General features: G+C 38.4%; 1 protein-coding gene across 3 annotated transcripts in view; it reads right to left on the minus strand.

Annotated features, from left to right (window-relative positions):
- The window catches only part of RAD50 (RAD50 double strand break repair protein), a 246,571-nt gene that overhangs the window by 35,112 nt on the left and 198,218 nt on the right, over positions 1 to 13,241 (minus strand). For all 3 annotated transcript variants that reach the window (XM_061150793.1, XM_061150792.1, XM_061150791.1), the window contains 5 exons: positions 11,149 to 11,324; positions 10,417 to 10,654; positions 6,142 to 6,331; positions 3,634 to 3,760; positions 2,811 to 3,004 (listed from right to left, as the gene is read on the minus strand). In XM_061150793.1, the coding sequence (XP_061006776.1) occupies positions 2,811 to 3,004; positions 3,634 to 3,760; positions 6,142 to 6,331; positions 10,417 to 10,654; positions 11,149 to 11,324 (925 nt within the window). The remainder of the gene's footprint in view (positions 1 to 2,810; positions 3,005 to 3,633; positions 3,761 to 6,141; positions 6,332 to 10,416; positions 10,655 to 11,148; positions 11,325 to 13,241) is intronic.

Genomic DNA, 13,241 nt, shown 5'->3' on the forward strand with positions numbered 1-13,241 from the left:
AAATCATTCATTTGCTCCTTTCAACAACCCTATGAGGAAAGTACCATTATTTTCATGCTAAATTCCAGATGAGCACAGAAATGATTTGTCCAGGGTCCCCAATACCAGTGAATGAAGGAGCCAGGATTCAGATCTCATTCAACTCCAGAGGCACTTTTTTTTCCCCCCAGAGGCACTCTTTTAGCCACTATGTTATAGTGTGTCAGCAAGTATATATGCTACACTGACTTGATTCTTTTTTTCTTTTCAAAATTTTAATTTTGTCTTGGGGTATAGCCAATTAACAACGTTGTGACAGTTTTAGATGAACAGGGAAGAGACTGAGCCATACATATACACGTATCCATTCTCCCCCAAACTCCTCTCCTATCCCGGCTGCCATATAACATTGAGCAGAGTTCTATGTGCTACATAGTAGGTCCTTGCCAGTTATCCATTTTAAATATAGTAGTGTGTACATATAAATCCCAAACTCTCTAATTATCCCTTTCCCTCATCACTCCCCAGCCTGGCAACCATAAATTCTTTCTCTAAGACTGTGAGTCTCCTTGTGTTTTGTAAGTTCATTTGTATCATTTCTTTTTAGATCATTGACTTGATTCTTAATCAATGCCATGTGCTTCCAATTGTATGAGCATGTGGCTTCAGGTATAAATTTTCCTGAGTTTGTAAGGGCCCATATCAGCTCTGTGTAACCAAAGAATAAGAAAGCTCTTTCAGTCCAGTGCTTTCTTTCACAGATGGAAATATGATCATAAAGGAACTTCTGACATTAAGCTTAGCTTGCTGAAGCTAAGTAGATATTTTATGGTAATTAAACCATACTAGTACACTGATGTAGGTGTGTTCTGACTTATTTTGGAAAGAAAGGGGTTTTCAAAAAACTATTTTAATCAGAAGTACACATCATTTGGCCTTGAAACATCTCTATAGCATAATATAATAACCGCTGTTCAAAACCATGATCCTCAAAAGATCCTGAAGTACCTAGTGAATTCATAAAGGTAGAAACAATTATTCAGAATTAATTCAGTGTCAATATATTTTATATTAGGAAGTGGTTTGGTGTGGTAGGAAGTCAAATGTCTTACACATCATAAGATATATACCAGTAAATTAACTCTGCCTCCTACTAACTGTATGAACTTGGACAAATCATGGAATATCTGGAAGTCTCAACTTCTTTTTCTTTAAGAAGGAAATTTAGTCACATTTATCAAAATGATACACTGAATGCAAAATGAGATACAACAGTTTAAATGTCACAGTTTATAAGCAGTAAAGAAATAAAAAAATAAGGTAGTACTACTATTTATACTATACGCCTCTGATATTCTGTAATCTAAAACTACTTAAGAAACATTTATAGTAACAACAGATTCAGTAATATACTTAGTTCTTACTGAATGTGTATAATTATGAACCTAGATAAGATTATTTTTTCTAAAACTGTTCAAAAATTTAATTGGCTGAGTCTTAGGTTTGATTTGGGGCTTCCCTGGTGGTTCAGCTGGTAAAGAATCCACCTGCAAGCAATCCCACTCCTGGGCATACACACCGAGGAAACCAGATCTGAAAGAGACACGTGCACCCCAATGTTCATCGCAGCACTGTTTATAATAGCCAGGACATGGAAGCAAACTAGATGCCCATCAGCAGACGAATGGATAAGGAAGCTGTGGTACATATACACAATGGAATATTACTCAGTCATTAAAAAGAATACATTTGAATCAGTTCTAATGAGATGGATGAAACTGGAGCCCATTATACAGAGTGAAGTCAGTCAGAAAGATAAACATCAATACAGTATACTAACGCATATATATGGAATTTAAAAAGATGGTAACGATAACCCTATATGCAAAACAGAAAAAGAGACACAGATGTACAGACTTTGGGACTCTGTGGGAGAAGGCGAGGGTGGGATGCTCTGAGAGAACAGCACTGAAACAAGTATACTATCAAGGGTGAAAAAGATCGCCAGTCCCAGTTGGATGCATGAGACAAGTGCTCAGGGCTGGTGCACTGGGATGACCCAGAGGGATGGGATGGGGAGGGAGGTGGGAGGGGGGTTCAGGATGGGGAACACATGCAAATCCATGGCTGATTCATGTCAATGTACGGCAAAACCCACTACAATATTATAATTAGCCTCCAACTAATAAAAATAAATGGAAAAAAAAAAAAAAGACTCCACCTGCAACACAGGAGACCTGGGTTTGATCCCTGGGTTGGGAAGATCCCCTGGAGAAGGGAGCAGCTACCCACTCCAGTATTCTGGCCTGGAGAATTCCACAGACTGTATAGTCTGTGGGGTCGCCAACAGTTGGACATGGCCGAGCGACTCTCATTTTCACTTTTTACTTAGGTTTGATTAAACTAGGTGAGGGATGCCAATTAGGTTCCATTCCATGTGTCAACTCAGTGCCTGCTGATTATAGTGGGAAGTACGCTGAAATTACATCTGGAATCAAAGAAAAGTGCTATGTCTGAGAGGCAGTGTCTGCCATCCATGTAGGATTTTTAGATAAGACAAATCTCCAACACAAGTAGGAATCCTCATACGGAGTTAGCAGTCACCACCAGGCCACCTCCAGTAACAGGAAGTTCACTACTTAACCAGGCAGCCAGCTCCTTCTTATTATGGCCAGTAAATCTTCTCCCAGAAGTCTTTACCTATTAGTACAAGTTCTGTATACCATTTCGATTTGATTCTCACAATAACCATATTTTGGCCATTATCCCAAAAAGAGCATTTCATATATCTGAACTAATTTTAAAAAACAAATACATATGAATGTTTTTACCTTTATTTCTCTGTGTAAGGACTGAACTTCAGTGGATAATTCCACAGTCTGTTCCTCTAGCTGCTGACGACGTTGTAAGTTAGTGGATATCTGAAGTTTCTCTGATTTAAGTTCATTTGTTGTGCTTTTTAGGTGTTGAATCTGTTCCTGCTGGTCCTGTATAAGCTTACGGTTCAATTCTATCTTACTAGAAACTGCATGAGAACACATCCATACAGTTAATGAAAGGGCACAGAAAACACCATAAGTAACATCTTTCTAGTTTATAGGTCTGTGGCATTCACAAAGGCTGAGTTTCTGTGGGTCCCACCCACCACAAGAAAAATGCCAGAACCATCTATCTAGCTCCCAAACCCGCTTGCTGTCCCAACACCCATGGGTGAGCTCACAGGGCAGGCATGACTGAGAAAGAGAACAGCTTATCTATTATTTGGGCTACCCTTGTGGCTCAGCTGGTAAAGAATCCGCTTGCAATGCAGGAGACCTGGGTTCAATCCCCGGGTTGGGAAGATCCCCTGGAGAAGGGAAAGGCTATCCACTCCAGTATTCTGGCCTGGAGAAATCCATGGGCTCTACAGTTCACGTGGTCACAAAGAGACAGACATGACTGAGCGACTTTCACTTTCCATCTATTACTAATTATTCAAAAGTTCCTATTATTCAATAAAGAAAGGAGAGAGGAGAAGTGATGCTTTTGAGAAGAGAAAGTGACTATACCATGGACTGGAAGACTGTTTTTTGTCCACATAATAGTTATAAAATTAATGGTAAAAACCATATGCTGGGAATGTTGAAGTTTTTATAAGGAAACACACTCTATTACCTGTATCTAATTTGTGTTGTTTTTCTTGTTTTTCCTGGTTTACTTGCTGAACACTTCGATCCAAATCTAGTCCTTGGAGTTTAGCTGCTTGCTGTGCAATTTTTCTTTCAACATCTTTTAGTTCCATCTTAAGAATAAATCAAAGTTATTTCCTTTAGGAAATTTATGGCATTATCATTATTCAAAATCTTAAAAAATTAACTGCTTTTAATTACTTTAAAAAATCTAATTTGTAACTGTCAGATATAATTTTAACAAATTTTAATACAATAAAAATGAAATTAATTTTAAGCTTCAGTCAGTCAGTTCAGTTGCTCAGTCGTATCCAACTCTGCCACTCCATGGACTGCAGCACACCAGGCTTCCTGTCCATCACTAATACCAGAGCTTGCTCAAACTCATGTCCATCGAGTCAGTGATGCCATCCAATCATCTCATCCTCGGTCGTCCCCTTCTCCTCCTGCCTTCAATCTTTCCCAGCATCAAGGTCTTTTCCAATGAATCAGTTCTTCACTTCAGGTGGCCAAAGTACTGGAGTTTCAGCTTCAGCATCAGTTCTTCCAATGAGTATTCAGGACTAATTTCCTTTAAGATTGACTGGTTTGAGCTCCTCACAGTCCAAGGGACTCTCAAGAGTCTTCTCCAACACCATAGTTCAAAAGCATCAATTCTTCAGCACTCAGCTTTCTTTATAGTCCAACTCTTACATCCATACACGATTACAGGAAAAACCACAGCTTTGACTAGACGGGCCTTTGTCAGCAACGTACTGTCTCTCCTTTTTAATATGCTGTCTACGTTAGTCATAGCTTTTCTTCCAAGGAGCAAGCGTCTTTTAATTCCATGGCTGCAGTGACCATCTGCAGTGATTTTGGAGCCTAAGAAAATAAGGTCTCTCACTGTTTCCCCAGCTATTAGCCATGAAGTGATGGGACTGGATGCCATGATCTTAAGTTTTTTGTATGTTGAGTTTTAAGCCAGCTTTTTCACTCTCCTCTTTCACTTTCATCAAGAGGCTCTTTGGTTCTCCTTCGCTTTCTGCCCTAAGGGTGGTATCATCTGCATATCTGAGGTTATTGATATTTCTCCCAGCAATCTTGATTCCAGCATGTGCTTCATCCAGCCCAGCATTTCCCATGATGTACTCTGCATATAAGTTAAATAAGCAGGGTGACAATATACAGCCTTGATGTACTCCTTTCCCAATTTGGAACCAGTTCATTGTTCCATGTCTAGTTCTAACTGTTGCTTCTTGACCTGCATACAGATTTCTCAGGAGGCAGGTAAGGTGGTCAGGCAGTCCTATCTCTTTAAGAATTTTGCACAGTTGGTTGTGATCCACACAGTCAAAGGCTTTGGCATAGTCAATACAGCAGATGTTTTTCTGGAATTCTCTTGCTTTTTCTATGATCCAATGAATGTTGGCAATTTGATCTCTGGTTTCTCTGCCTTTTCTAAATTCAGCTTGAACATCTGGAAGTTCACAGTTCATGTACTATTGAAGCTTGGCTTGGAGAATCTTGAGCATTACTTTGCTAGCATGTGAGATGAGTGCAATTGTGCGGGAGTTTGAACGTTCTTTGGTATTGCCTTTCCTTGAGATTGGAATGAAAACTGACCTTTCCCAGTCCTGTGGCCACTGCTGAGTTTTCCAAATTTGTTGGCATACTACGTGCAGCTCTTTCACAGCATCATATTTTAGGATTTGAAACAGCTCAACTGGAATTCCATCACCTCCACTAGCTTTGTTCATAGTGAAGCTTCCTAAGGCCCACTTGACTTCACATTCCAGGATGTCTGGCTCTAGGTGAGTGATCATACCATTGTCATTATGTGGGTCATGAAGATCTTTTTTGTGTAGTTCTTCTGTGTATTCTTGCCACCTCTTCTTAATATCTTCTGCTTCTGTTAGGTCCACACCATTTCTGTCCATTATTGTGCCCATCTTTGCATGAAGTGTTCCCTTGGTATCTCTAATTTTCTTGAAGAGCTCTCTAGTCTCTTAATTTTATGCTTAAGTTAATTTAAATGATGAAAATAAAAGGCATCTTCCCAGGTGGCTCAGTGGTAAAGAATCTGCCTGCCAATGCAGGAAACACAAGAGACATGGGTCTGATCCCTGGGTCGGGAAGATCTGTGGAGAAGGAAATGGCAATCCGCTCCAGTATTCTTGCCTGAAAAGATTCCCATGGAGAGAGGAACCTGGTGCGCTACAGTTCATGGGGCCACAATGAGTCAGACCCAACTGACTATTGGATTAAAGGAAGCAGACTAAAGCAAATTAAAGGAAGCAGACTAAAAAAGAAAAATAAACATAATTCTCCTAACTTATGGATAAAAAGAACTAAACTCAGAAATGTAAGTTAAGCAGTTACTCCCTGAAACTACCTGAAATTCAGAATAGGGAACACAATTTGTACCGGAAAACTAGCTATTTAAACACTCACATGTCATTTTCAAACCACCATGAAACAAGTTTTATTCATCTTTAAACTGCAGTAACTGTACCTGGAGCCTCTCCATAATTGTAACATCTGTCAGACACACTTTAGCACTTTCTTCCTCAGGTATAATTGCACCCAAGAGTGTTTCCTGTTCTTCTATGTCATTCTTGAGGCGCTGTATGTCTCTGTTCACATTCTGCAGTTTATTTCTTAATTCTGGTATTTCCTTCTCCTTCAAATCAATTATGCTTTGCCTTCACAAAAACACAATTAAAAATAAGCAATGTAATGTTTCTTCATAAAGAGATGGAGGTTACATATTTTTGGCAAGAATACCATAGAAGTGATGTTGTATCCTTCTCATTAGGGCATCTTTAGTGGGCACATGATGTCATTATGTTACTCTTACTTAGTAAAGACAGTGTCAGCCAGATTTATCCATTGTAAAGTTACTATTTTTCTCTATGTAATCAATAAAAACCTAGGAGAAATACACTGAAGACAATGTAAACATTCGGTTTTTCCTCAAACCTTTGTCCACTGATTTTAGTACCTATTAAGAGATCTTGATAGCAACAATTTTACCACGCTGTCTGCCAAACTGAAGGATATTTTACAAATTACCAAGACCATACTCATCAGAAGTGTCAAGATCATGAAAGACAAAGAACTATGGTAGACCACACAAGAGCCTAAGGATAAATATTAATAACAAGGATAATTACTACATGCAATGTGGAGATCCTAAGTTGGATCCTGAAATAGAAAAGGGATATTAACAGAAAGACTGCTAAAATTCAAATGTGGTTTGTAGTTTAATAGAATTACACCAAAGTTAATTTCTTGATTTTGACAGCCATATTATGGTAACATAAATTGTGAACATCAGGAGAAACGGGGTGAAGGATATATGTGAACTCTCTGTACTACCTAAATTTTAAGTGTAAAATTACAAATTAAAAGTTTTAAAAGTTTAAAACTTTTAAAATAAAAACTTTAAACGTTAGAAAAATGAAGGATGGAAGAAAAGAAGAAGGAAGGAAGGAAACCATTCAGTCAAATGCTACATGGGTTTATGGTACAAAAGCTGTTACACCCACTTTACTACTGCTACTCCAGGCAATGAATTAACACCCCTGTGGCAGGTACTGGCCCCAAACCTGTTTTTGTTAATACCTTGGAAACAACAAAACTTGTATTTAATCTGAAAAATAAAAAGCTATTAAGCTTATTTCAGAAAAGTTTTAAATTCTTAATCAAAATCAAATTAGTATGATAAACTGATTTCTAATGAGAATCTTATAATAAACTAGAAACTCAAGCATTAGCTATTACACTGTTATTACTTAATGATTTTTTAAAAGTCCACACTATGACCAAGAAATGCCAATCAACCAATCTGTGGTGACAAAAGACCTGTAATCTTTTATACCAGAGTAATGAAAAACTTTCCTGAATAAATATGAATGTATTTAGATTATGAATAATTCATGTTCACATTATTTCCTGATGTTATGGACCCTAAGTTTGTCTTAAGTTATGTGCCCACTACCTAAAAAGTGACAAAGTTACAACAGCCTAATGACAATCAAGCATTCACTTGACTGGGTCATCTTTGTGGAGAACTACAGGCATCCATTAAATTTTAACCCCATTTTTACATTTGCATACACACATAGACGTGGTCTATGTAAAAAAACAGCAGTAAAAAACAGCAACACTATGACCAATAAAAAACAGCAGAGGTAACACTATGAGTTTCTGGGCCCAGGCCTTAACACATTTGCTATTAGAATACTTCCTGTGGCAATCTAGCCACTATGCTGCCCAAAGTCCAAGACACAGGTGAAGTCAAATGAAGGCATTCTGTGTGACGGCCCAGGTAAGCCCGTGGCCAACCGTCAGCATCACCACCAACCATGTGAGTGAACCATCTTGAATGTCCAGGCCAGTAGAGCCTCAGATGAGCTCCTAGCCAACAGTCAGCATCATCACCGGCCATATGAGCGAACTCTACTGAATGTCCAGGCCAGTAGAGCCTTGAAATGACTGCAGCCAACATCTGACTGCAATTGCATGAAATACCCCAAATAAGAACTACTTCAGTTCAGTTCAGTTCAGTCCCTCAGTCGTGTCTGACTCTTTGTGACCCCATGAATCGCGGCACACCAGGCCTCCCTGTCCATCACCAACTCCTGGAGTTCACTCAAACTCATGTCCATCGAGTCAGTGATGCCATCCAGCCATCTCATCTTCTGTCGTCCCCTTCTCCTCCTGCCCCCAGCCCCACTTAGTTAAGCCCAATTATCCCACAGAACCATGGAAGATCATAATAAATCACTGTTGTGAGGTACCAAGTTCTGAGGGGGGTTTGTTAAGCAGCAATAAACACATGGAACTACAGTTACTACAGTTCTTATTCATTCAGCAAATAGTTACTTACCAAACTTACAAAACACAAAGAATTATGGAGGCACAACAATGAATAAGATACATACCTTACTCTGACAAGGGGAGCTATGTTGGCAAGGGTCCTAAAATATCAATACAGTATTGATTTCTGCTCTTCATAATTTACCAGTTTGACACAGAACTACATGTACTTTCTACCAACTTCTAATTTTATCTTTCACTTAATGTCTTTCTTTTTAAGATCTTGCCTTATTCCTTTTCATTCTCAAATTATTGCTTTTGTCACCATATGACATGCTCTCTGTAGCCCCTAATGATCTGGTTTTTATTCTTGATGATTATATTAGTTATCTATCGCTACATAACACAACACCCCAAAACTTAGCAGCTTAAAACACAATAGCACTTATTTCCCACAGATAGGAGGACTAGCTGCTACTTGGGTATTTTTGACTCAGGGTGTGTTACTGAAGGTGCGGTCAAGCTGTGAGCTGCAGTCATCTGAAGGTATTACTGCTGGAAAATCTGCTTCCAAATGGTACACTCACTCATGTGGTTGTTCAAAGGCCTCAGGTCCTCACCAAGTGGGTCCCTCCACAGGGCTGCTCACAACATAGCAGCTGGCTTCCCCAAGATCCAAGAGAAAGAAAAGGAGAGCGGGAAGCTATAGTGTCTTATATAACCTGATCCTCGAAGGAACCTGTGATCACTTCTGTTGTATTTTACTGGTTACATATCCTGGAACCCACCCTAGAACATGAGACAACTATGCAAGAATGTGAATACCAGGAGGCAAGGATCACTGGGGACCATCTTACAGGCTGGCTACCACAAAGCACATCTTCTTGCATCTTTCCTTCTCCTTTTCCTTACACTCCTCTTCAGTTTTCCAAGTCAACATACCCTCCTCCTTTTTTGCTTTTAGAGTTTTTCTCACTTTCATCCATTCAATGTATTAACATTAGATTAATTTTCCTAAAACACATTTTTCATTAAATCCCTGAGGATGGCTCCCCATCACCTAAAAGACAGAGCTGTAACTAGGAATGAACATAATGCAGCTCTGTCTTCCCTACTTACGGGAATCAGTCACTACAAATAAGTTCTCAAACTCCAGATAATGTTTCTACTGCAGCACATGTCTCACTCTTCCCTGTTCTTTATACACACTGGTCTAATTCCCCTCTCCCCTTTCCTTCTCTTTAATGAGTCAAATCAACTTTTCTATGCTTTACATTCCTCCTCCTTCCCTCAAAATACTACCGTCATTCTACAGTCCACTGGCTTCTTTCTTCCTAACTAATGCATTTCCTTACAAAGATCATCAGCTCCATGAAGCTCATGTCTTATTGGTTTCTGTGACCATTTTTGTGCTCTATGTTCTGGGAAATACCAAGGCAATCTTCACATACTCTCTGACTTGATTTTATTTATAAATAGACCATCATCTGGATTTCTGATAGAAGAGAGGGAAAAATAAACAATAGAAACCATCTATTATTCATTCTTTCTGGGAGTGAGAAAAACCTAAGTATAGTTTAAAACTTGTCTCTTAAGGGGGGCTTTCCAGTACTCTAATTCTTCTGCTGGGTTTAGGAAGTGACACATCAGCAAATAGTCTGAAAATTTAGATTTTAAAATTTCTGCCCTCAACCCAAGTCTCAGGGATGAAACACACACACACGCTCACAGAGTAAAGAATGTATCCATCCTGTGAGTAGTTTAAGAAACAAACTTATTTTGAAAGAAAACAATTCTTTCTTATCACATAAATTAACAGGGAAGGAACATTCTGGCTTAGATTCCTGACTTCAACCTTTATTCACTCAACCCCTGCTAACTGAATACCCACCCTACGCCAGGAGGCAGAGAGGCATCTCTCACAGGCTGCTCTACAGGCGCGGTAACGGGAAACTGCTCTTCTCACCTCATGGGCACTAGTCCCAGCATTTCATCACGCCGCTTTTCTTTTTTCTTTAGCTCTGATTCTGTCGACTTGAGCTTATCTGGAGCAAGCCTCAGCTTGGACTGCAAATCACTGATGACTTCTTGTAATTCAGCTTCTGTCTGAAAACCTCTCTGACAGACAGGGCAACACGACTGGTTTTCGTCCGTCAACTGAGTAATGAATTGAGAATAAACTGCCGTAGCTCCAGCCAACATGGCTATTTAAAAAACATATACATATACATATTCTCAGTGAGATGCATATAAAATATGGTTTTGTTAATATATTTCTATCCTTTTCTGTAAATACATGATACTCTTCTTGCTTTATAAACACACTATGAAAGAAATAAAAATTCTGACATTTAAATCTTCTCAAGGGCACAATACATTCAGATTTATATAAATTATTTTCTGGTAACACAAAAAGTATAACAAAACTTATATACAGTGTTATGTGCCAGACCCTATAATCTCATTTACTCCTCCCCAACATCCTAGGCAGTTATGTCCTCAGGTAATGAATCTGAAGTATAAAAAGTTTCAATAATCTGTCCAAAGTCATAAAGCAAGTAGGCTGTAGAACCAGAAGTGAAACTTGAGCCACCTGGCTCCAGCACCAAGTTTTTAAATCTGCCATCCGTAACAGCTACCTGTGAACAAAAATTCAAAAACATGAAAATGCCCTGATAACATAAAGAAGGTAACTTACCTCGTTGTTTTGATGATTTTTCAATTTCTTCTTTAAGTCTGTCCAAGTCATTTTCAAAATCCTGGCTACCACAGACATCAAACAGTTTGTCTTCATAGCTGGACAACTGCTCTTCCTTCCTTTTTAGCTCAATATTTATATGATTTTTATTTTGCTCAGCTGAAGCTAGTTCCTTGCTAAAATAAGAAAATAGATTACAATTTTAAAATATGAGAAATGAATTCAAAGTGTGAAGGCAGATACAAGACAAACTCTGCCAGAAAATACTACAAAAGTCTGCTGTGACCAAGTGCTTTTTTTTTTAAGAAGTCATGGCAACAGTCCACTCCTGCCTGCACTCTACTCCTATAGTATACTGACTCACTCTGGTCAGACACCTGCTCCCAGAAGAATGTGTACAGACCGAACTCTGCTTGGTTTGAGGGGGGTCTGAGATCTTGCATTGAGAACCTTAGCAAGGAGAATATGCTTCACAGATCTACTGGAGAGAGATTAGAAAAAAGGAGAGCATTCACTTAACTCTGTCTGAACCCTTTCCAAACTACTTCCATTCCCTCCAGTAAAAAATTTCTCCTTTGTTCCCTCTTTGTTCCTGTCATCCAATGAGTTGGCCAAAAGGTTCCTTTGGTTTTAAAGTAAAAATAAAAGACACATTTTTCATTTTCATCAAGAACTTTACTGAACAATGTATTCACTGTTTTGTTCCACTACCTTCTGCCATTTTCTAAGCAACTCATAATTTCATCTGCTGAAAACTTTTTATCTTTTTGAGTAAAGAACTAGTTTGTTCCAGGCGCCTTTTATGGTCTTCCAAAGAACTGAAATTTTTTCCATTAAGAGAATTTCAGTTGGTTTAATTTGCAGCTGTACTTGTTGGAACTGTTTGGTTTTTTGGAAAGAGTTAATAGTAGAGGACTCACTTCCAATCCCACCATATACACAATACCAACTTCTCTGGATGAAGATTGGTCTTTGGTGTGTGGTTGGTGGTGTTCACTTTCCTTGACCCACGATCTCTTCCATTTCACATTATTGTACAGTATCCACTCTTCATTGCCTGTCACAATTTCTTTTAAAAATGGAACTTTTTGTTATGTTTAAGTAGAGAATTGCATGTGGAGATATGGTCAAGAAGATTTTTTTCACTCAATTTATGTGGAAGCCAAACATCAAATCGATTAACACAACCAAGCTGGTGCAAATGATTTTCAGAGCTTGATGTGGATATTTTGAGTATGTCAGCTACATCTCGCATGACATAACATTGACTGTTTTCAACCAGAGTACCTTCTCTATATATGGCACAAATCATTTTGGTGTTTCAGTTGCATTTTTACTGTTATTGAAATAACAAAGCTTAATGTATGAAAATGTTGCTTTTCTCTTTCATCTTCAATACTAAAATAGCTACACAAAATTCACCAATTTGGGGACATTTTATTTATTTATTTTAAAAAGCATGCTGACGAGACAGCTGTCACAATACAATCTAACAAAATCGCTCTGAATGAAGTTAAAGACAACTAGAGCTACCAGAGCCATCTCAGAGGAAAAACCGAACAAACATCTTGGCCAAACCAGTTTTTACAACCTGATTGCTCATTCCTTCTCATTCACCAAAGACTTTGCCCACTAGTACAATTAATTTCCACTCCAACTCTTAAATATTATCCTAGCCAGCCTCCGTGCCCATACAAATCAGGGGTTTTCAATGTACAGGTTTTGACACATTTGGTAAGTCATGTAATCAATTTAATGTATTATAGTCAGCATATTTTGAAAAACTGAATATACTATGCAGAATATATTGGAGTGGATTAAGCATAGTTAGTACTGGTACTATTTTAAGAAATTTGTTTCAGATAAATATGCATGAGTGCACATATGCCTCATCTTGATACTTTCCATTGTGAGTTGCAGTAAAAATTTGGAAATAAAGTAACATGCAGATGACGCTTTCACCATCCTAGACATTGAGCACTGCTCATTAAGATCACTATTTTTTTTTTTTTTTAATTTTTATTTTTTTTTTCCAGTGGGTTTTGTCATACATTGATATGAATCAGCCATGGATTTACACGTATTCCCAATCC

The sequence above is a fragment of the Dama dama genome, chromosome 9, assembly GCF_033118175.1.
Source record: "Dama dama isolate Ldn47 chromosome 9, ASM3311817v1, whole genome shotgun sequence".
Lineage (NCBI taxonomy): Eukaryota > Metazoa > Chordata > Mammalia > Artiodactyla > Cervidae > Dama > Dama dama.